This window comes from Tachypleus tridentatus, chromosome 9, assembly GCF_004210375.1.
Source record: "Tachypleus tridentatus isolate NWPU-2018 chromosome 9, ASM421037v1, whole genome shotgun sequence".
NCBI classification, from domain to species: domain Eukaryota; kingdom Metazoa; phylum Arthropoda; class Merostomata; order Xiphosura; family Limulidae; genus Tachypleus; species Tachypleus tridentatus.
Window position 1 is genome coordinate 51282835 of NC_134833.1, and position 25223 is coordinate 51308057.

The following is a 25223-nucleotide window of genomic DNA, read 5'->3' on the forward strand; positions in this document are numbered from 1 at the left end:
GTCGACTTCGAAATTCAGAACTATATCAAAAGACCCTACGTGGAAGGACTAAATATAATGACAAAAAATAATTCAGGCAAAGAAGTAGATAACGCGAAATTTGAATTATAATGATATTAAAATCGCGATCAGTTCAACAATATATAATTTGAAATATTAATAAATATTCTTGTTGAGATAGAAAAACAAATTAATCAAGATGATCCTTTTTAATAAATCCTACACACCAACATGGTACAAAGGACTTTTTTCGTATCACATTCAACCTTAAATGGTTCAATCACTCTGAATTCTAAAATTATTTAACGTGGCAGAACATTCCAATATCCTGTATAGAGCAAATTTATGTAGTCACCTAGCAAACAATTACTACTAAACAATTACTAGATGCAGAAATCCTTAAGTCCCTGCTTAAGATATTTTTCTGATATTATATGTCCCTCCCCCCAACCGCATAATAATCTATTTCAATTTGAAAGTAAAACAAGTCAAATATTTCTATAGACGTCCAACCTTAAGGCCTTTTTTCACGTTCCAATGTGACAAGATTTACGATGACTGATAAGATGCTTTCCAATCGGTGAGAAAACTTAGCTCGTTGCATTAGATGTTACTTGTGATTGGACAGCGCGTGTCCCGTTGTCTATTACATTCTGGTGGTATAACTAGGACAAGAATGCTCGCATTTCAAGACGTTAAGTGACTTATAACCTACATAAAATTTTAGAATCAGTCGGTAATAAAGGGGGAAGAAGAGACAAAGCTATGTCGTAACCCACTTGCAATGAAACTCGCGTGACTTAAGAACCTACAATATCAAGTAAACATAATAAGATTCCCTTTATTTTCCATGGTTATCATTACGTTTCAAGGTTATTCGAATTACGACCTCTTTCGACATCAGGTTTCGTTCTTTCACTAGATTTAGTTATGAAGTTGCAATACAGCTACAATCTCTATACGAAACAGGTTTGCAACAACTAAGTCCACCTGATGCAGCTAGAAAAAAAAATGCCATTAAAATGAACAAAACCACACACAAACTCATTGACCGGTCCACATACTGCGTCAACACCAGTTCATCTAAATATCAACAGCCCCATAATGTAACTTTCTAAGTTGTATAGAGTATGTTTTCAATGGATAATTTGAAGATATTTCAAATTTTTGTGACAAGGGTTTAAATCTATTACTATTACAAACTTCACAGTTAGTAACATGCTTACAGATGTCTTTTTTCAATTTTTCTTTGTTTGTATAAAAATGTAAGTACTGGAAAAGGGCCCGAGTTTCTTTATTCTGCCAGTGATGTTTGTTTGTTTTGGAATTTCGCACAAAGCTACTCGAGGGCTATCTGTGCTAGCCGTCCCTAATTTAGCAGTGTAAGACTAGAGGGAAGACAGCTAGTCATCACCACCCACCGCAAACTCTTGGGCTACTCTTTTACCAACGAATAGTGGGATTGACCGCAAAATTATAACCCCCCCCCCCAAGACCCTCGGATTACGAGTCGCAAGCCTTAACACGCTTGGCCATGCCGGACCTCTGCCAGTGATTGAAGTTAACATTAACACACTTGCTTGACCTGAACTTCAGTTTCAAGTAATTAAAACAGAAGCGTTAAAAGGAGCCGCAACAAATGCTAATTATGATTAACTGTTTCTGTTTTTGTTTGCTTTGAATTTCGTACAAAGCTATACAAGGGATATCTACGTTCGCCGTCCCTTATTTAGTAAAGTAAAACTAGAGCGAAGGCAGCTAGTCATTATCACCCACCGCCAACTCTGGGGCTACTCTTTTACCAAAGAATACTGGGTTGACTGTCACAATATGACGCACACACGAGTGAAAGGGCGAGCATCTTTGATGTGAATATGATTCAAACTTGCCTCCCTCAGGTTGCGAGTCGAGCGCCCTATCCGAAGAAAACATCGTACGACTACTGATGTATTCTTCATCGCAATAAAATGATTTGAAATCTATAACAAACTGATTAAAAGGAATGTGAAAAACATCTGAAAAAGGAAACGTGATTTCAATCATAGTTGTAAACTGATAAGCCCGCTTCTTTCTCAATCTTAGCATTTTACACCATTAACATAACTATATACAGTGGTTTAATTTTTATGTTATCATTGAAATATACATACATACGACTTTATAACACACATCACTGTTAGTTTAGACATTGATAGCCAGTATGTAGAAGGAATATAATATATAATAGTAGAGACCCGCAAAATATTTGCGGTCAAAATATCTTCATTACAACAGTGCTTCTTTAAATATACGATTTCTAGATTAAAACAAAACTATTATAACTACAGATACCAAAAGTTACAAGTTCGCTTGACTTAGGCCTAACATTAATTAAGCCTTTATTAAGTACGGCGTATATTCAATAAAACAGATGATACTGTAACTTGTGTAAGTTTTTTCAGTTTCGTTTCGGCTAAACTTTACTGTACTTCATACTATCAATAAGTATACTTACAATGTAATTCTACAACCCAATCTTACATGTTTTTAAAAAATTTGGTAGGCTTGTACCAAATGTGTACCAAAATATATTTACATCCGCTTTTTGTTTGCATTAGTTAAAATGTCGTTCGGGTGTATGCGTATTTACATATTAAGTTCCGCGCGCATTTTCAGGGCAGACATAAACTGAGTATTATTATTATAATTATAATATATAACTATGATATATAACTACTGATTATTGAGGTATTGTTGTATGTTATTTAGGAGTATTAACCTTAAATCTATATATGACTATGAATCACACACATACAAATAGACACACAACTACTGCTACAAAGGTATTGTTGCGCAATATTTCTTTCTTTGAAGCGTTGTTGAACTTTTTCTTAATTTCTTTTATATGATTCTAAGTTGTTTTTATTTTACATACCATAAAACTGGTCAACAAAAACATTTGAATCGTACTCTTAAAAAGTTACAAGTCACTAAGCAGTTAAAAATAAATATGTCTTTTAACTCCTGCTTTGGATATATTTTTTTTGTTACAAAACCTTCACCTTTTATCAAATCACTAAATACAAAACTACATTTTTGCTAATTCATTTTTTTCACAAATCATGTTTGATATAACAAGTTATTTCACTTTAATTCTTAAATTAAAATTTTCAGATATTGTTTATTTACAAAGTAGCTATTAAAAAGTAATATAACAATGTTATTTGTATAATCCAATATAATTTCTTATTTGTTTAGAACAAATAATAAAGATGTGCAAATCACCATAAATTATTCACTTCCTCGAATAAAATAGACAAACCACTGCTTATCATTTCCTCTGATAAAACATACAAGCTATTTTTGAACCACTTTCTTTGATAAAATACAGAAACAAATGTCGACCACTTCCTTTTATACAACTATTACATGTTCCTTAAACACTAAACACAAATATTTAGATGAGCAGATATTTTATTATTATTCTAAAAGTTCTAATTTTCTATTACTTGCCTCAAGTTTAAAAACTTCCAAACAATACCATTTGTATTTAGATATTGCAATAAATATTGTCTTAAAATGATGAATATCAAAACATAGTCAAGCAAATTATTGATCATTATCCAAAATCATTTAAATATGCAGCAATGAAGTAATGTTTTAAAAAGAGCTTCGGAATCAACATATTGAACATATTCAACTGGTGGCATCTTCTCAACACAGTTACAAAATGGATCTACCAGCAGGTCAAATATCAAGTCAGTTTTATATCATAAATGCTGTTTATAACAAATAGAACTGATGTAACAAAACAAAATGAAAATCATTTAACTAAATCAGAAAAAAAAGTTGAAGTTATCATGGCCACACTTCAAATAATCTTAAATACCTGTACGAATAAGCAGAAGATTATCCGTTTGTTAAGAGTTTGTGAAAATATTCTTTTTAGCACACATGTAGCTGGTGGTGGGATTACTGAGCTTTCCTACCTGCTAGAAAATTAATATTATAAGAAATGTTCTACTTTTATGATGTTTCTAAATCTAAATCACTATATTCTTATTTTAATGACTTCCTTCATTCATAACTGTATTATTTAAGAACTTAAATGCGAGATAATTTACCGAGACAAAATGGTGGGAGGGCACGTGCTTGTTACCAATAGATAAAAAATACATTTGCATTATTGATTTAATATTAAAAAGAAAACTAAACAAATTATGCATTTTTGAAGAAATTGGTGATAACAAGAAATAAAAAACCTTTGCATTTATTAATTTGTGAGAAATATTTTTTTACCTTGCTCTTTCCCACAGTACCCATAAAGGACAGACCACAAATAGTCTCCAGTATAGCTTTGAACTTAAAAACAAACTTTCTATCTTCATTGCATGATGCATTATGGACGCTGAGCTATTTTTGTTTCTTAAATTTTGTTAAGCATGAAGATAAATAATATATACTTGTGTGGTATTAATACCACGATACTAAAAAAGGCAATTTGAAATACTTAGGCCTCTTCTATTTTGACAATACATAATAAAATATTTTATTTTTATCTTACAGTAATAGAAAAAGAAAACAAGCAAAATGCTGTTTCAGCACCACAACTATTCATTAAACGAGGTGCGTTTTATGGGGAGACAGAGGGAGAGAAAGTTTTCTATGCATTATTAGTATGTCATATACTAAATTGCATACATTTTGATTCTTATCATGAATTAAAGTATTTCAAGACCGAACTACAAATAAAAGAAGAAATGGAATACTGCTGAAAATGACCTTTTGTTTTTTACGTCCTGTTATTGCAAGGTGAAATTCCGTGGCATCCGGTATACAGAACGTGTGGGGATTTCCCTTTTGGTTGATCATTCAAATTTCTATGAACGTCAAGCACATTATTTTTCGGAATAATACATATTTCTTCGAATATTAAACATAGAAAATATAGCAAGATGGGGTTCCTATGTTTGTGAATAAAAACAAAACCTAGCTAAGATTAATAGTTTCTTTCGTGACGACAGTTTCTTTTTACTTGTTTACAAAGTAGGCTTGTGGTATAAGGATGTTACGTTTTCGAGCAAATTAAAGAAAAAAAAACACGCACCGTAAACTGATGGAGTTAATACCTTCGTATTAACATTTTTTACATTATATGATTCTAATCTGTGTACGTTTTTACGATAACGTCCCTAAGCACGCGGTTCTAACGTGTGTCGCTTTCAGAACTACACTGAAAACTACGTGATTATAACGTTTGTCGTTTTAAGGACTACATTACCAAGTACGTAATTCTAACGTGTGTTGTTTTAAGGACTACATTAACAACTATGTAATTCTAACGTGTGTTGTTTTAAGGACTACATTGATAAAATTGATTCTAATGTTTGTTTTTGTGCTAGGTTGACAAGTACGTGATTCTAAAATGTTTTTTTAGAACTAGGTTGACAAATAAATTGTTCTAGAGTGCGTTTCTAAGGGCTACGGTGACAAGAACGTGATTATAACGTGTATTTTCAGGATTGTATTGATAAATATGTGATTCTAACGTATTTTAAGACTAATTAATATTCCTATACGCCGCCCGGCATGGCCAGGTGGTTAAGGCACTCGACTCGTAATCCGAAGGTTGCGGGTTCGAATCCCTGTCACATCAAACATGCTCGCCCTTTCAGCCTTTGGGGTGTTATAATGTGACGGTCAATCCTACAATTCGTTGGTAAAAGAGTAGCCCAAGAGTTGGCGGTGGGTGGTGATGATTAGTTGCCTTCCCTCTAGTCTTACACTGCTAAATTAGGGACGGCTAGCGCAGATAACACTCGTGTAGTTTTGCGCGAAATTCAAAACAAACCAAACCAATATTCCTACACTACCTATTTTCCATATACCACATAAAAACACTTTTTCAAATGTAAATTAAAAATTAAATAAAAAATAAGGAAAATAAGGTACCACCATTTGGGGGTAAGTAAGATAAAACTTACCTCTTGAAGTTAGCATTCCTGTCCCCAATATGGTAGAGGCACTAATTAACATGACATCAGTAAAGTGATAGTTTACTTTGACTGTCGTGCTTTTATATGCTACTCAAGGTGTACATCTCCATAAAGTAGTACCAAATTCTTAAATTACCTTATTTTTATATATACATCATCATTTATAATAACTATTAGTAATAACTGTTATTATAAATTGTATTGCTTTTTATTTTTGTATATGAAAATATATTTGTGTTAAAAAAGGAAACTGTTTGTATCAATCTTGTTGGGAAATATAATAAATTTAATACATATTAACATTTAATTAACTACTAAGTTCAAGTTAAAATTTCCAGTTATTTGAAATATTAATACGTTAACGCATGTAATATAAGTCGGAGACTCGTCCGAAATAAATTATAACAGTGACATTGAACAATAATAACAAAATAATCATCACTGAAATTTGCTCAAAGCTGCTTTCAAACGTGTCGTACTCTTACCCTGTTAAATATACCGATGTTTTGCTTGATCAACATTATACTTAAGTTGAAATCTCTAAAACCATTCACTACTAATCAAATTACAAAACTGGAGCAAATTTTCCACTCAAAAATCACTTTTAAATTTGAATTAATAAATTTAAACAATAATTCATTATATGTCTTACCTTTATCTGAAGCAGCTCCAAATTTATACCCTCTATATTAAACAAAGCTAAACTTTGTCACCAAACTACATGTAAAACGTGTATCACATATCTTAATCAAATTTAGTTATTACACAACGTAACAAAATTTTTACTTTTTCTTGTTCCTGGGCAGAAAGTGTTATTTCCCAATTCCTTATGCCTAAAGTAAGTGGAAAAGACCTATTTTGTTCTTCACACTTTGCTTTTGTGATCTGGGTAATGAAATTTTCAAATTTACCTATTTTCCAGAACATTCCTGGTAGATTCAGGGCTGAGTAGCTGATAGAAAATTTTCTCGAACTTGCAATGATTTTCAAGAACTTTCTAGAACTTTTCATAGTAATATATATATATATATATATATAGGAGTTCACAACTCACCACTTCAGTTTAGTCTTAGCTGCCTAAGTGAACACATAGACCTATCTGATTTTATCTGAGATGGCATCAAGAAACTGCAAGCATTCTCCAGACGCACTCTGCTATGTATGTGGACAATTTATCAAGACAAGAGCGTTTGTTTTTGTTCTTTTGTTTTTGGAATTCCGCACAAAGCTACTCGAGGGCTATCTGTGCTAGCCGTCCCTAATTTAGCAGTGTAAGACTAGAGGGAAGGCAGCTAGTCATCACCACCCACCGCCAACTCTTGGGCTACTCTTTTACCAACGAATAGTGGGATTGACCGTCACATTATACGCCCCCACGGCTGGGAAGGCGAGCATATTTAGCGCGACGCGGGCGCGAACCCGCGACCCTCGGATGACGAGTCGCACGCCTTACGCGCTTGGCCATGCCAAGCCCAGACAAGAGCGAAAAAAATACTCTGTGACAGCATCTGTTAAAATGTGTGAAGCCTACAAGGTATATTTCGCCATGCCTGTCAGGGATCAAGACAAACACTAGGCACCTCATTATACCTGCGAGCACTATAACAAAACTCTAGGAAGTAACACAGACAATATTTGTTTGCTTGAATAGTAAGATTTTATATTATACAAATTTTAGACATTTTAAAATTTAATTATCTTTCGGTGCACCTCAAAAAGGAATACAACAGCGTCAAGACCTTACTAGAAGTCTTGAAGTATGATGAGTATGGCTGGGAGGTTATCAGAGACTTCAAAATGGTGGTATTCCTGATGGGTCTTACGCATGTATTATAAATTTCTCTTTTTTTCAGAGAAATATTGCCGATGTAAGCCCAGTTACACTTGAAGAGCGTATTGTGACAAGTACGTTGGTACATGAGCGCAAGAATACTGGTGACACCACACAGATACACTGGATACATATGATATATGGATTGGTAGAGACTTACGGGCCACCCTGTATCTGCACAAGGTAAGAATCACCTGTCCAACACCACAATCCATATGAATGAAGACAATGGTGATCCTTAGGATTAGTGTGCCTCCTTCAGTAAAAATACGCATATTCAGAGATGACCATTCTTTCCATGAGATTATTTATAATACTATTCTATTTTTCTGCCAAGATTAACAATATTAAAATTAGAAATACTTATTAATTCAGGTTACTTTTAACTTGCATCAAACACGATTAGAATTTCATCAATATTGCGGGAACGCAAAATCATTCATAATAGAAACAATGTGAAACACAGAATTTACAAATGACCAAAAGTGCTCTTCTAACGGCCCGGCATGGCCAAGCGTGTTAAGGCGTGCGACTCGTAATCTGAGGGTCGCGGGTTCGCATCCCGGTCGCGCCAAACATGCTTGCTCTCCCAGCCGTGGGTGAGTTATAATGTGTCGGTCAATCCCACTATTCGTTGGTAAAAAGAGTAGCCCAAGAGTTGGCGGTGGGTGGTGATGACTAGCTGCCTTCCTTCTAGTCTTACACTGCTAATTTAGGGACGGCTAGCACAGACAGCCCTCGAGTAGCTTTGTGCGAAATTCCAAAACAAACAAACAAAGCTCTTCTAACCATGGGTAATATGCTTTCTCCATCAACACTTATTGACATGTACGTTATGTTAGGCATACCGTATGTTGCTTGTCTCGTACTTTAATGTTGTAAATGTATATTCTGGTTGTTTTACGAGTAAACGTGTTTATTATATCTCCATTAATTTCTGCCACCATCTACATTACCTTGCCAGAAGCATAGGACGCAGCACGCAAGTCTCGTATTACAAAGAAAAAGCTAGTATACCTGTAAAAACGTGGTGCTCGCTGAAACGACTTAAGAATTACGTCGAATTACAGATAATTGGCTCACGAAGTTCTAACCTTTGAGAGCCTCCAACCTGTTACAAATTAAGCAGTCTTTTTTGTTCGTATGAAAAATTAAGCCTTCAGAATATGCAAGAGAGCAAGGAAATAACATGCCAGATATCCCTATCCGAGGAACATTTTATTTTTAATTAAGTGCCACTAAAAAGAAATTCATAAAGTTTTACAGTTTTCATCTATACTTGTAAAAAATAAAGGAAAAAGCTATCTGCCTGTCCGAGCGCTGTTACGCAGTCTTTGGACTAATCTTAATCAAACTTGGTAGGACGATAGACTGTCACAGGGTGGTTATTACCCGGCTCCATTTACCATAAGCCACAACAACAAAAATATGTTTGCTTAGGTAATGAATTCACAGTTTAGGCCCAATTTTTATCCCTAAATATTTTTATTTAGTGTTTTTCTTCGAAACATGAGTACTTTTATTATTAAGGTCAAATATTTATATTTTTGCCACGAAAAATGGCAACCAAAGCACATGGTAAGACCTTCAACGTGGCAGGGTTTTTCTGAATATCTCTTGCTTTTCACATGGTTAGTTCTTTGTCAGGTTTTGAAGAACAGGTTCATCATGATATCTTGATTTGGGCCCAAAAAGCACCAAGAGTATCAGCAAACAATGAGGATGTCGAGAGGAATTAGTAAAAGGAACTATAACACATTTCTGAAATAAATTACTAATGAAATAAAGCAGTTGAAAATTATGTGTGAAATAAATAGTGCATATAAATACGAGTTCTTGGTTTAACATATTAATTCAATCATTATGCCACTCAGCTTGTATTTTCGATATATTCAACAAATAATACAGACCTAAGAATTTAAACTTCATAAAAAGTAGTTTTGGTTTTTATAACTGCTTATTTATGATTCAGCTACGCAGGTTTCGAAATAATATTCATTGTTTTTCTATTACGCAATGAATTTTTACAATTCGGGAAAACCTCGTCCTTTGATCACATTATTATTTCGTTTACCACAATGAATATTTTTTTTATGTTTCTTAACAAAAATACAAACAAACTGAATAAAATGGAAGAACACTGATATCAAAGAAATACGGATTATCATTCATCTCCAGTTAGTTTGTGAAATTACGTATTTTAGTCTCAAAACTATGCGTTGTTGTTTTTAATGTATTGCATCTGGAGCATCTCGTTTCAATGACCAGCAGTAATCAACCATCATGTTAATGTTCCACCTTTCCTGATGACTTGATGAAACATTTTCCTTATTCTTCGCTGACAGCACCGAGATTTTCGGGGAAACAGTTAATATGCAAGTGTAAGAAATGAACTTTCAAACTCATATTACAATCTAACTCTTCGAATTTATCGAGCATGTTATTACCAATATGTTTGTAATTTGGTTGTTGTTTGTTTCCTAAAACTTTGTCAATAACATCTTTAAAGGCAATCCACGCTTCTTCTTCTGTTTTTTAACTTTCGTCGTTGAACTGTTCATCTGAAGTCAATTACTAATCTGAGGCCTAACAAAATCTCCCTTACTTAAAGTTTAGCTTCTGAACGAGTTGGGAATTTCCCATATAAATACTAAAACAGCCGCCATCTTTGTCTAAGGCCTTTACAAAACTGCATCAAGCCCAGTTATATGTAAAGTGGAGGTAAGAAAACTTTCTTTGTGTCAACCAAACTTTCACGTTCAATGTTTTTCGATCCCGGTAAAAGGTTGACTCTGTGTAACCATTATTTCTTTATCCAGTGTTGATTTCGTGGTTTGATGTTCTATTCACACAGTAAAAACGAAAAACATGTATAACTGGATTGTTGACTCAACAACATAGAAACGACTTTTACGTCTCTCTCTACAAGGTAGCCAATCATGTTCTTTGTATATGACCTTATTACCAAAGAAGTTCGAGATTTGTGTACGTTTCCTTTAAGTGAACCAAATGAGCAATATGTACATATGAATATATGTTACCATTATGAAGGAAAACACCTTTTAGAATCATTTTAGAAGAATCAATAAACAATCGCCACTAACTTGATTCAAAAGTTGTAGCTTGTAGTATTGTTATTAATTCAACAATATTGTTGCAATAAACCAGTAAACGTTCTTGTTACTGACAAATGAATCAATCGTTCTCCTATGAAATGGCAAGCAACTTGTTTTAGTGGTTTAAAACTACGTAGCAAAACCCTCAACAGTACAATGAAATACATATGAAATAAACACTGCTAATACAGTGAAGGTGTTCACTGCAATAAAGCATTTTAATGGAACTGGTTATACGCCGCACCTATACGGGTAAACCTAGTGTGTACAGTAATGAGTATTACTTTGGTAAACGTAAATTAAAGTAATTTGCAAATTTACTCGCGTCAATAAAGATTATAAAAACTTACAAGGGAAAGTAAAGAAGAATACACACGACAAATGTTAACCACATTACACGTGCTATATGCAGTGCCGATAAGACCTTTCCCACATATCAAGACGTACCAGGCCGACTGGTGTACGACAACTACATCAATAGTTAAGACGACATTTACATGATAAATAACGTTATTACTCAACTATACTCCTACACGACAAAAAACATCCCTCCAGAATAAAAATATAAAAAAATACAAGGCAGTTGAAACTACACTACACTCTTAGGTAAAGGAATAGTAATATGTGCATGAAAAATACACACCCTACGTTACAAAACCATTCACAATCCGACCATGATTATGAAACAAACATATATTTAGGATCTTCCTTTCTTACACAACTGTTGTGGCCTCAATTTAGAGCAATGACGTTATTACACAATAGTACTTACGATCTATATTCTTTACTTTCCAATGTATTTTCATATCAGGGTGCAACAATTAAATGAAGAGGTCTTAACATTTCGATACTTAAAGACTATTTTACACCATGTTTGTGTTGTTGTTTTTTGTTTTGGTGTATTCGCATAAAGTTACACAAGGAATATCTGCACTATATGTCCCTAATTTTGAAATGATAGACTACAGAGAAGATAAGTAGTCAACAACACCTATCGCAAGATCCTGGGATTTCTGAATTAAAAAGTGGAATTTGAGTATTAATCTTATAGCGTACCCATGGCTCCAAGGTGAAGCAATGAGACTCGAGCCACGAATCCTCCGAGTTCCGATTTGAACATGCCTACCACGTTAATCGTCACAAGACCACACCAGTCTAACTCGAGGCAAATGAGATAATGGGTGATCTTACAATATAACACAGGCATACTGAGCAACCATCACTACAGGAGAAATGTCATTGAACATCATCGTGTCATATTTGGAGATTTTCCAGATGCTGGTTCTGTCTTATGGAAAATAACCTCTGAAACCCAACCATCACCCACACATAAATACACAAATAACAGGGAATGTGAACTGCTCATTACGTAACATTTGCTGGAAGATTTCAAAATGTTAACTTTCTACCACAAATAATGTTTTTCCTCTGATATGGTAGATAAAGGTTCAGTTTAATGGCTCCAGTGCTTGGTAGTTCCAAATTGTCATAATTAATGAAAACACTTACAATAAGTTAGCCGGAAGTCAAACAGAAATAACTGGAGAACAAATACTGACATTTTCATAAACTGAGTAAAGATAGATATTAAACTGTATGGTAAATAAAACTAAAACTAGAATAACGGAACATCTGTTGTATGAATGCATGAGCATTTTGTAAACAGAACTATCTACTCATCCAGCCTTCTTTCTCCACAGATACGCACGCACACATACATATACATTCATTTTATTTCTATGATAAGGAGAACGAAGTGTGTCAAGACGTCTGGTACGGGTATTAGAACTTTATTTTAACAAAAGTTTTAACACCCATATCAGTCGTTTCGAGATACATTTTTACTTCAAGTGGGTTTCTCGACGCCACGAAGGAAAACGAAGTATTCTGCTGTTTCATTTAAGATTTAGTAAGTTCCACCATTTTTCACACATAAAATCAAATATACGCTAAACATATATAATACCTGTTTTCAGTATTGAAAAAAAAATGACAGATTCAGACCCTCCACGCAGTGAAGTTTACGTCTCTTCACGACTCCACGAAGTACAGGCAATGCTGAAATTTAGAACCTGCAAGCAGTAGGGTTTAGTCTCTCAATGACTCCACGAAGTACAGACATAGCTGAAATACAGAACATGCAAACAGTACGGTTTAGTCTCTTGATGACTCCATGAAACACAGGCACAGCTCAGATTCAGCCGTTTTCCAAGAAGGGGAGCTCGCGTATCATAGAGACAACATAAAACAGAGAAAGAAACTCGGATTCAAACCCTGCAAGAAGTTGAGTTTACGTCCTTTGGTGACTGTACAAAACGAGACAAGACAATTCAGACTTGGATCTTGCAAACAGTGGAATGTGGGTCCCTTGACGGTTTCACAAACACTGCCAGAAAAAACCTGGAAACACTTACGGGATTTGCAGCCTAAGGGATATTTAATCTCCAGAAAGTACAGTATGTTTCTGAGATTCATATTTTAAATTCGGTATATATTACGTATTTACTCCAGGCAAACATAAAAAATTAGAAAAAAAAAGTTAGACAAAATGTACATGTCAAACACAAACACATACACATACATATCAGTTACAGATCAAATCATAACGAAATTTTTATCATATAAAATATTATAGAAAATAAAAACCAAATCTAACCACTGATACCGTAGTTTTACATTTCGTTATTGCTCACCAAAGCATACCACACAGAAGAAAAACAAAATAGCATTAAAATAAGCAAGATCAAACTTAATTATCCAGCTGAAAAAAATAAAATAAAATTGTGGGTAATACTTCTTTACATAGAGAAAAAAAACAACTTCTGAGAACCACATCTACAGAGGAATAATGTATTCTGAAATTTCCAGAAAGAAGAAAAGTGAGAGAAATGAACTTAGAGAATATTTCTACTAAAATACAAAATATGTAACCTCTACTAACAACGTACGAGATATTAAAGTGCAGAGTCTGAAAAAGTAGAATTTGTTTTAATACTTTTGAAAATAATGTAAAATAAAGAAGCGCAAAAATATGGAATTTCCAATATGGCACTATAATACATTCAGTGACAGGAATAATTTGTTATACAAGAAACCCTTTGGCTTGCACCATTAAACTTGGTAACATTTTAAAAACCTTTAGTAAAGAGAAGGGGGTGGAGTACAAAAATTTACTAAAGTAAATATTCTATTGTTTATTCTTCTGGTAAAAAACGGACAACATCAGTCAAAAACGTACTGGTTTAATCACTGTGAAATACTGTAATGTTAAACCACAGTACTTCATAATGATTGTACCAGTGCACAAAATGTTTTAGGTGTTAGTAAGTCTAAGTAAAAATGTATACAGAATGCTAACTACTAGAATTAAAAGATTTTAATAATTTAAACCCTATTTGGATAGTTTTAATATATATATTTTTTAATTTTAACTCTATACAAATAAACGTCAATATATATGTATTTCTCTTCCTTACACGTTTCCACATTTCTTGATCAATATCACCACCAAACACGACACAGTGATATAGGGTGACACGAGGGCATGCATGAAACCCCCAACTAATTTCATATTGACACAGTGATATAAGGTGACATGAGGGCATGCATGGAACCCCCATCTAATTTCATATTGAAACAATGATACAGGATGACACAAAAGTGTGTATGGAACCCCCATCTAATCTCATATTGACACAGTGATATAGGGTGACACGAGGGCATGCATGGAACCCCCAACTAATTTCATATTGACACAGTGATATAGAGTGACACGAGGGCATGCATGGAACCCCTAACTAATTTCATATTGACACAGTGATATAAGGTGACACGAGGGCATGCATGGAACCCCCATATAATTTCATATTGACACAATGATACAGGATGACACAAGAGTGTGTATGGACCCCCCTCCCTATCTAATTTCATATTGGCACAGGGATACAGAACAACACAAGTGTGTATGAACCCTTCTACCCATCTAATTTCATATTAACACAGAGATACAGGATGACAAAAAAGTGTGTATGGATCTCCTATTCCCATCTAATTTCATATTGACACAGGGGTACAAGATGACACGAATATGTGTGGACCCCCATATCTAAGTTCATATTGATATAACTTTTGATAACATATTGTCTTTCTTTTCAGTATTGCTACTTTTATTTATTTTTATTACACTTTTAATGTTTATTACGTTAAGAAAAAATAGAAGCACAACTTCCAATCTTTTGTTATAAACGAGTTTTTATTTTACGGGTACTCTAGACAGCTTAACGTAAAACAAATCAGCTAACATACAAACATGTTACAACTTGTAAAATAAAATATTCATGCATGTCCTTACAAAAAACCGAAGATGATGTATGAACACTGAACTCAGTGAGTGCTCTTTCCAACGACTTGTATTTCCAATACCAGTAAGTAACATTTTCATATCTTCATTATAATTACGCGATCTTACGATAGATATTCTTATACACAGCAAATAACTTAATCAATTGTACAAAAAATTGTTGTGACAAAATTAGAGTAGCATACCACAAGAAGCGATTAACCTTTATATTTCAAAACTATAAATATATTATATAAAAACCACTAAGGTTTCAAGAAATGTAACCAAAACAGTCCCAAACTTAAAAATTGCTAAAAAGTGCCAGAAAAAAAAACACAGGTCTACAATGATAGAATATATAAACTTGTAAGCAAACTTTTTCTATTTTTTTATTTGGTTTATAGTCGGGGTAAATGCACCTCTGACAAACCCGTACGAATAACATTTACTGAAAAGCAAGTCATGTAACCCGAGTAAAAACAAAACAACAATAAACATTTCTATGAGCGCTTGCAGATCTTTCCCGCGAGTACAATTTGTGTTAACGTTTATAAATTCGTGAAAATATCTGACACAGAAATATACAAGACTGCAAGAAGCGTGTCTTTCATACATTTAACGGTAAATAGAATGATAGTTCACCTGTATGGTCTAAAGAGAGAGTAGAGAAAAAAAAAAGCTTTACACAAAAGAAAACGAGCAATAGACTGCTACGAAAATCACATTACAGCTTCAAGTGCAATGCACATAAAAATACTGACAACAACACAGTTGTTTTTCTATGATATTTTGCGTGCAAAACCCAACAAGCTGTAAGCTGTAGGTCCGAAAAGAAGCGTAACCATAGCAACAAGAACATGCTTCTGTGAGCTTGGAACATCTAATCCCAAAGAAATAACCAGACGGTTTGTTTCCTCTTGTGCTAGCCACTGAATGGACATAGGTGATTTAGCTATTCTGGCTTGAAATCTGCTACAAGCGCAAGCTATGGTTGCTATGGTAACGGCATACGCTAAGCTCAAATGGGGCGGAGAAATTGGAACTCCGAGTGCCTGCTGGACGAAGTATAAAAAATAAAAAGTTGCCGCACGGTATCGTACTTCTTTATATATGTGTGTGTGTGGGTGTGTAGGAGTTCCGACAGAGGGGGTCGTACATGCCAAAAGTTTAATCAAGACCTAAGACTATACTAACGAGAAGTTAATACACTTCTTACCGAAGACGTTTCTATTTCAGTCTATCAAAAGGGCGGCGACAGGTGAAGGTTTGGTTAAGACTTTTTGTTACACATACCTTACATACTTGTACCATGAGAGTGAGACAGTGTAATAATACCGTACTGTAGAACATTCCACATTATCACATTCTATCAATAAAGGACGAATGTCAATAGCTTATAGACGCGAAATGGTACACTGGAATATAAAATTCAGCAAAAATACGTAAACGTTCCCAGAATCAACGCGTAAAGCACTTTTTAAGGATTTCTCTCTACTTCCGATTGATTGGTTGTTAAGCGAAAACTACATAATGAGCTATCTATGGCGCTCCCGCTAAGACTACTGAAGCCCAGTTTTTATCATTATAAATTTGTTTGTTTGTATTTACGCACAACGATGCACAATGGAATACTTGTTTCCTGCTCACTACGGGTATCAAAACCTAGGTCTAGTGTTATAAATGCACAGACATACCTCCGTACCACTAGAGGGTGGGGCAGTTTGTTTTGTTTTGAAGTTCGCGCAAAGCTACAGAAGGGTTATCTGCATTAGCCGTCCCTAACTTAGCAGTGATGGACTAGATAGACTCATCACTACCCATCGCCAACTCTTGGACTACTATTTTACCAATAAATAGTCGGATTGACTGTCACATTATAACGCCTCTAAAGCTGAAAGGACGAGCATGTTTGGTGTGACAGGGATTGGACCTGTGCCAAGCTTATGGTGGCAGCATTGTAAGCCTTCAGACTTATTGCTAAGCCATTGGGAGTCTATTAACGATTGGTTTGTTTTATTCGTTTGTGGTGAAGCACAAAGCTACACCGTGTAACACAATGTGCTATCTATGGTGTAGGCCTGGCATGGCCAAGCGCGTAAGGCGTGCGACTCGTAATCCGAGGGTCGCGGGTTCGCGCCCGCGTCGCGCTAAACATGCTCGCCCTCCCAGCCGTGGGGGGTGTATAATGTGACGGTCAATCCCACTATTCGTTGGTAAAAGAGTAGCCCAAGAGTTGGCGGTGGGTGGTGATGACTAGCTGCCTTCCCTCTAGTCTTACACTGCTAAATTAGGGACGGCTAGCACAGATAGCCCTTGTGTAGCTTTGTGCGAAATTCCAAAAAAACAAACAAAAACAAAATCTATGGTGTACCCAAATACATATAAAGACAATAGATGGCAACAAAGAAAACAATTATACGAAACAATTTTAAACTGATGAAAGAAACAGGAAAGCGGACAAGGTGGATGGGTTGAACAAAAATGCATTAAATATCACATTAAAAGTGCTCGCACTAAAAAAAAACACGCGTATCTCCTAATCTGACAAAATACTCTGCGCTGTTATCCGTACATGAACATTGTTTTCTGAAGGAGACAAATTATTATAAGAGTTATGAGCTTTGAAAGATAACTCAAAAGTACTAATTTTAAGGACACTAATCCAGACGAATGAATCGTGTAACGAAATAAAGCAAACCGGAAATATCTTTCTAGGTTAGATGTACCGCTTTTAAAATCAACAAACTCGACAGTGACAAGACATGTCCATGGTATTTATCTGTGCCTATTTATTTTAGCAAATCGGAACTAACCGGAAATTTGTGGATTACAGAAGCCTGTTTGGGCTAATACAAAAACGCAGATGCTTAAATGTGGAAGAGTATGGTCGTGTTTTCTTTTCTAGTTTCTTCCTAGCAAAGCCGCACCGGGCTAGCTGCTGTGTCCATCTATGGGAATGGAATTCCTGATTTTAGCACTGGAAATCTGTAGACTTAACGCTGAACCATCAACGATAAATGTGGAAGAAAACATTAAAACTTCGTGGAAGAAACGCTTAAAATTAACTAGCATACCTAAGAACTAACACTTTAAACATGAATAATAGGTTGTTTCCTAAACAAGTGTACCTTTTCTCTCCTATAAATACAGGCCTTTGGAAAATATGTTTGACCTTTATAGCATGTATTATGAAAATACTAGGAATACACGTTTAATTTACATTTCTTACTTAAATAGCTGTATACTGAGTAAAACATTGTTAAATATATTTTGGTAAGTTATAAATGGGTATACCACACAGAAGTAATATATTTAACTGATGAACCAACAGAAATACTTTCATGGTTTATTTGAACTGTTATCTGGACTTAAAAGCATTCATTTTCAGAAATGAAACATGCGTATATGTATTAAGCGACAAAGATAGATTTGTTACCTATACGTTACAATGTGCAACAGAAGGTTAAACATTAATCATTTGTTGGAGGATTGTAGGTTATTATGCAATAAACACTTATAATACTGTGAAGAGATATTAACCTGTAGTCTTCCACCCTAACCCCCGGGCGCTGAATTTACATATATAAACTCAACAACTCAGGTACGAACCAGTGAGGCTGTTGAAATTGATTCTCTATTATAGGCGTGACGACATGTAAAGTACACTAGACTATTAACCCATAAATCACACATGCTCCTTCATGAGGGTAAGATTTTACAACTTTCATGAAGAATATCGACAAACAAATGCGAGTTACGTGCAGAAACAGGCAGGAAACACAATTTTAACTCTTTGAATGAAGTTGCACATAAATCAAATAGTTATTCCAGCGTGGATAAAACTGCGGGAATAATAAGCGACGCCATAAATACTCCATATAAACGTATACATACACGTGTGGCTGTAAACAACAATAAATATCGTATGGTAAAACAAGCGATAAGGTTCTCATTTGATGTTCAGCACTTCATTAGATCAGTAATAGATAAACATAAATATCCTCGCCATTACTCACTCAACACCTGAGGTTAAAATTCTCAAATACATTATTCACAATTTCATTTTTTCTAGTACACATAATACTAGTAAATTATCCATGAAAAATCACAAAGAACTACACCTTCCAAAGACTAAAATCACCCACATCATGTGTGATCATTTGCATTTCTTTGTGTATTTTTTAAAAGAAATCTATGGATTCTGCCCTGATCGCTCCAAACAACCTATACTTTGACCCCTCAGTGCATGGTGGATCCAACTGAAAAAACTTCAGAAATCTGAAGTTATATCACTTTTTTTTACAGCTTTTTTCATGTTATTAGCAATTTTTAATTAAATTGGATCATTTACACCACTTGAGCCCATAAACTTATTCCACCGATTCCTCGTTATTGGGGCTTCTTCAAGAATCTTTCGAAAAACAAATTCCCCTTGTAAGGAGGTTAAAAGTTTATATACAAAATCTCTAGTCAATTTTTTAAAAAGTTATGGGAGAAATTCAAAAGTTAAGGAAACGTAACATAAGTAATGTGGTTAACGTACTTTACATTCACTCATAAATATGGTGGTCAAACACTTTGATAAAGGTTTTGGCACACAGTGTCTGTTTTATTCTCATAAGGAATTTTCACTGTAACTGTGATTTTGTTGAGAGAAAAACAGATATATGCCCTTAACGATAACAGACACTTAACAAAACTGTATATTTATTCCTGCATGATTCATACATGCACGGTTAGAGTTGTTTCCTTACTAAGTACATAAGGGAAATATGTTAACATATAACTCCCACATGTTTACATATCTAATTCTCGGTGATTTTTCTCGAATTGATGAGTCACTGTGGTAGTTTAGAATGTTAAAAGATGTTCTGCTAACAATAGATAGTGATTTAACCTTTTACTTCAGTTGGTAGAATAACTTGCGATCTATGGTTTAGTTTCAACTCTCAGGATACGCACACAATGAAACTGTCACATTACACACACACTCAAAAATTGAGATAAAGACAAGTCCTCCAATCAACCAAACACACCTTCATCAGTGATACTTTAGTCTGTAACAAGATCTGTTATACAAATGTCTTTCTAAAACAATGACAATACCCGAAACTACTTAGACAATATTGGGCAATACATATTTATAATACTGGACAATATATATTTTGTCAGAAGTGTTATTGCGTGCTTCTGTATGTTTAGCTATTATATGTACGTCTGAACATGTATGTATATTTCTCCCTTCAATCCTTGAAACTTCGATGGTGGCCATATATTCAGAATTAGATATCCACGCCAAACCTACACATACACTAGACGGTCGGTCATTTCAGATCAATATTCAATATCAGACGGCCGTGTGCCTGATCCTAATCTGGTCGCTTGCACGAGGGCCACGTAATGAATGTTTCAGCAAGCCCCGACTGCTGCTCAACCATAAACGTTATGTTCCTCGTGCCCTCGCGTTCTCTAGCCGTATGGAACTGTTTACTTAAAACACAAAGTTCATACGTATATTTTTTTTACAGTGACTTTTCGGTTCAATTTTCCAACAAAATTCCAACAGGATTTACTTATTAACAAAGCTATGTAATCACGTAATGTTAATTGGTGCACATGATTTAACATGATTTAAAATAATTATAATGCTGCACAGATTGCTTCGGAATTTGTTTTTTCTAGGTCCTAAAATAAAAACAGCCCACAAAGTTAAGGTCGTAAAGAGTGTTATCTTAACTATTATATAAATGTATGTGATGAACAAGCAAATATATATGCTCTTAAAAACAATAATTTTCATAGACTTAGCTGTAACCCTCATTACGGCTTGGTTACAGACCAAAAGTACAAACAGAGTAGAATGCTAATAACACAATGTCTTTCAGCTGCTTTAGTATTGTTTTTGTCTATGTTTTATTCACTGTGTTTAAAACAGCGTTATACAAGTTGAAACGTATAAACTTATACAAAACTTTATCTCACCTTCTGTGATGAAACCCATTCGCTGGGATCGCAGTTCTTAAGAAATACGCCTGTTCTGATTTATGAAACTTAGAGCTCCAAGACGCAGTTTATTCAGTAAATCAGTATAAACACACAGAACTCAACGCTATGAAAACCCAAAAAAATATTTCGGTAAGAACTTCCAGATTACAAACTCGATCTGAGAAGCTTTTACGAATCTATAACCACGGTTTAGCAGTTTCTCTCCGGGGCGTTTCACTTCAGTGTGTTCTGTACGAACGCTCGTGGTAACGTGCCTTATACACGGAACGTATGCTCTGTCCTCATCTACTTACCTGGCGGGATGGCCTTCCCGACAGACTGGTCAGCTAAAATTCCCAATTAATCTGTGGCCTCAAGGCATCTCATGGGGTTAGGCGTCTCACACGTGCAGAAGTAGTGACGTAAAGCAAATCAGGTACAGACATGGGAAAGTAGCTATTCCGTGGTCCCTGAGCACCATATATCAGAAGTTTTTGTTGTTGTTTTCTCTTTTATTTTATTTTGCAGGATCAATCTATCAGGGACTATCAGAAAATCTAATGCCAGGAAAAAGAACATAGTTACACTCACGATGTGTATGAACATAATGACAAAAATTCATTACTGTCTCTGATAACACTGGATCATATGAACAATGACACCAAGAAGTCAGCTATTCATTGTTGCCTCTGATAACTTGGGATCATGCGATAGAAACTCACTGTTTCTGATAGCTTGGGATCATGTGATAGATATTCACTGTCTCTATAACTTGGATCATGTCATAGAAATTCGTTGCATTTGATAAAAACGGCTTCAAACATTTAACATTGTAGATTTCATATATTTTATAAGAAACGCCATCACTCTTATCTCTAATACAGATATACTTATGACACTATCTTTACAATTAAATATACAATTATTTAAAAAAATGAGATTATTCTGTAGTGACAAGCTTATCATAAAATTTAGTAATGTGAAATTTTAACGTGTGTAAATTATTCTATAATACATAACTATAAGCTCCTTTTCATAGTTTTCTCAAGTATATTTGACAATTGTGAAACATAATCGATTTATCCTATGTGAAATGTTATCAGTAGAAAAGAGCTTTGCTTGAAAACTCTTGCTATGAACTATTTATCTTTGGAAAAGAGTCAATATTATTGGAAATGTTACATATCTAAATTTCTTGACGAAATTTAAGTTTTTCTTTTCGCAAATTATTTACTTCTTTAAAAAAATATTTCACGATTCTAAACAACGAATGTTTATATATGTAATATAACTGGATGTAGTTACGTTCAATATCTCGCACAATAACATTGTTTTCGAACACTTCAGTTTAAAGATCTAGGTTAATACATTATTTATACTTTTAGAATAATACAAACATTATGGATTAAATATTTAAGACATATTTGCTGCAAAGCATAAAGTTACATGAAGGGCTATCTCTGCTGTGCCAACCACGGGTATCGAAATCCGACTGTGAGTGCTAAAGTTCAAAATCATACCGCTGAGCCCTGGGGGTCAAAGTTTATTTGCTGTTGTTTTTAAGCGCAAAGCTACACAATAAGCTATCTGTGCTATGCCCACTGAAAGTATCGAAACCCAATTTCTAGTGTCATAAGCCTAGTGACTTACGGTTGAGCCAATGGAGGGAGGGGGACAAATACGTTGGAATAACCCCATGTGTTAGTTGCCAAACGATATTCATTTCCTATTATAGCACTAATGAGAAACAGCTTGGCAATCTATCTAGAAACATTTCTTATAAACGTATCAAACGTGAATAGCATTAAAAACGAATTTAGAGAAAAAAATCAACGATTTTTAAATTAAAAACACACAAAATATTTTATAATTACTTTCTGATTCAGAAAAATCCATTTATATTATAGAGATTTACTCTATAGTTAAAACTGGAAAAAAGTTGTTGTAACATGCGATACAGTTGTAGTCCGAACACACAAACACGTTACATTCACACAAGGCCCGGTATGACCAAGTGGTTAAGGCACTCGATTCATAATCCGAGGGTCGCGGGTTCGCATCCCCGTCGCGCCAAACATGCTCGCTCTTTCAGGCGTGGGGAGTTATAATGTTACGGTCAATCCCACTATTCGTTGGTAAAAGAGTTGGTGGTGATGACTAGCTGTCTTCCCTCTAGTCTTACACTGCTAAACCAGGGACGGCTAGTGCAGATAGATCTCGAGTAGTTTTGCGCGAAATTAAAAAACAAACAAACATTCACACAACACAGGGCGATACTAGCCCCATCTTGTGAGCTTTTTAATATATAAAATTAAATTATAGCTAGAGCATTTTTTAATTTGAATTCGGAACTTATATAATACGAGAAAAAAAAATCAGGTTCAAAGTATCCTTAAACACATAATGGTTTATTTAGCATCACTCTTTTTCCCGCATGTCAGCCTTTAAAACAGATGGTGTCTATGACTGTGAGTTAACTTTAGTTTTGTATGTTGCTGAGATTTTACACACAATGCGGTTTGTGGTTCTAATTCATATATTGTAATCAAACTTTGTGCAGTCTTTTCGCAATGAATCAATAACGTTTCGACTACATGAGTGTACCGTTATGATTTAAAAACCTACATTTATATCTATTAGATAAATACACCTCCCGATGCAAAACATTTCATCATTCTATCCTGAAGGCCCTAATGTAAATATCATAATTTAAAATTGAAAGTTCACGATGATATAAACTTACTATTAACTTCAAGTCGTTTACTTATATTCTTCGTTTATTCACCCATAGCATTCTATGTTTTCAGAATAATAATTGTCAACTTAAATCACGACTGGAGACTTCTTTGAAAGCTGTCGTTTTTTAAGGCTTAGTCAAAATCCGATTAACGAACGTCGACAAAGTATGAACACAATTACACTAATCTTAACTGGCAGTTCTATCAAATTCTTACTTTTCAGACAGCTTTCTGAATTATGATAACACGGAACACATCGTCAAGTAAAACAGAAGTACAATTCACATTTTACTTTATGTGTCGAGAAGACAAAATATAATAACTTAAAGATCATTATCTTGTGTGAAAGATTAACAAAATGTTATGAATAGTTGTTTCAATAACTAATTTAATAATTTCATAATACAAATACATTAGTAAAATTTTCTGTCAGAAAAAAAAAAACGTCTTAGGAAAAATACTAACAACCTTTTGTTTAGAACCATGAAACACTAGTAGGTCAAAGTACGTATATCTGTTACAGTTTTATCACAAAGTTATACTATGGGTTATTTGTGCTCTGTTCACCGCAGAGAATCGAATCCCAGATGTTAGTGTTGCAAATCTGTATATTTACCGTTATACGCCGGGACCTATATAATCTTAGTTGAAATTATATATAATGCTTCATATGTCATTTGTAGTTTTTGGAAACATTAAAACGTAAAATGTAGCAGCGGTGGATTTAGGATTTTGGCCAAGGAATTTAACATCATCAAAAGGTTACACATTTTAACTGAAATTTTGTTTTATCCTAAACTGCTTTGTTTGGTTTTAATTTTGCGCAAAGCTACACCAGGGCTATCTGCGCTAACCGTCCATAATTTAGCAGTGAAAGACTAGAAGGAAGGCAGATAGTTATCACCACCCACCGCGAACTCTTGGGCTACACTTTTATCAACGAATAGTGGGATTGATCGTAACGTTAAAATGCCCCCGTTGCTGAAAAGATTGAGCATGTTTGATGTAACATAGATTCGAACCTGAGACCCTCGAATTACGTACGAGTCGATCGTTAACCTCTTGGCCATGCCATTTCTTTTAAAAAACGTAGAATGTTATTGTAAAGTCTTACTGTTTATCTTTTATAAATTACATATATAATTTTTGCAAGCACTAAAATGTAAAAAGTAGAAGCGGTAGATTTAGTCGTTTTAAGTGATATTCTAAACATGTACACGAGACATGCGAATATCATAT

General features: G+C 34.5%; 1 protein-coding gene across 8 annotated transcripts in view; it reads right to left on the reverse strand.

The window, feature by feature from the left end:
* The window catches only part of LOC143225239 (uncharacterized), a 226555-nt gene that overhangs the window by 123191 nt on the left and 78141 nt on the right, over positions 1-25223 (reverse strand). For 2 of the 8 annotated variants that reach the window (XM_076454296.1, XM_076454294.1), the window contains exon 2: positions 12889-13046. The exons of 5 other annotated variants lie outside the window; for them this stretch is intronic. Coding sequence is in view for 1 of the 3 variants with exons in the window: in XM_076454293.1 (XP_076310408.1) it covers positions 21244-21262 (19 nt within the window). In the remaining 2 variants the exon portion in view is untranslated. Of the gene's footprint in view, positions 1-12888; positions 13047-21243; positions 21502-25223 lie in introns of those variants that run through there. One more of the 8 variants, XM_076454293.1, reaches the window with a different exon arrangement.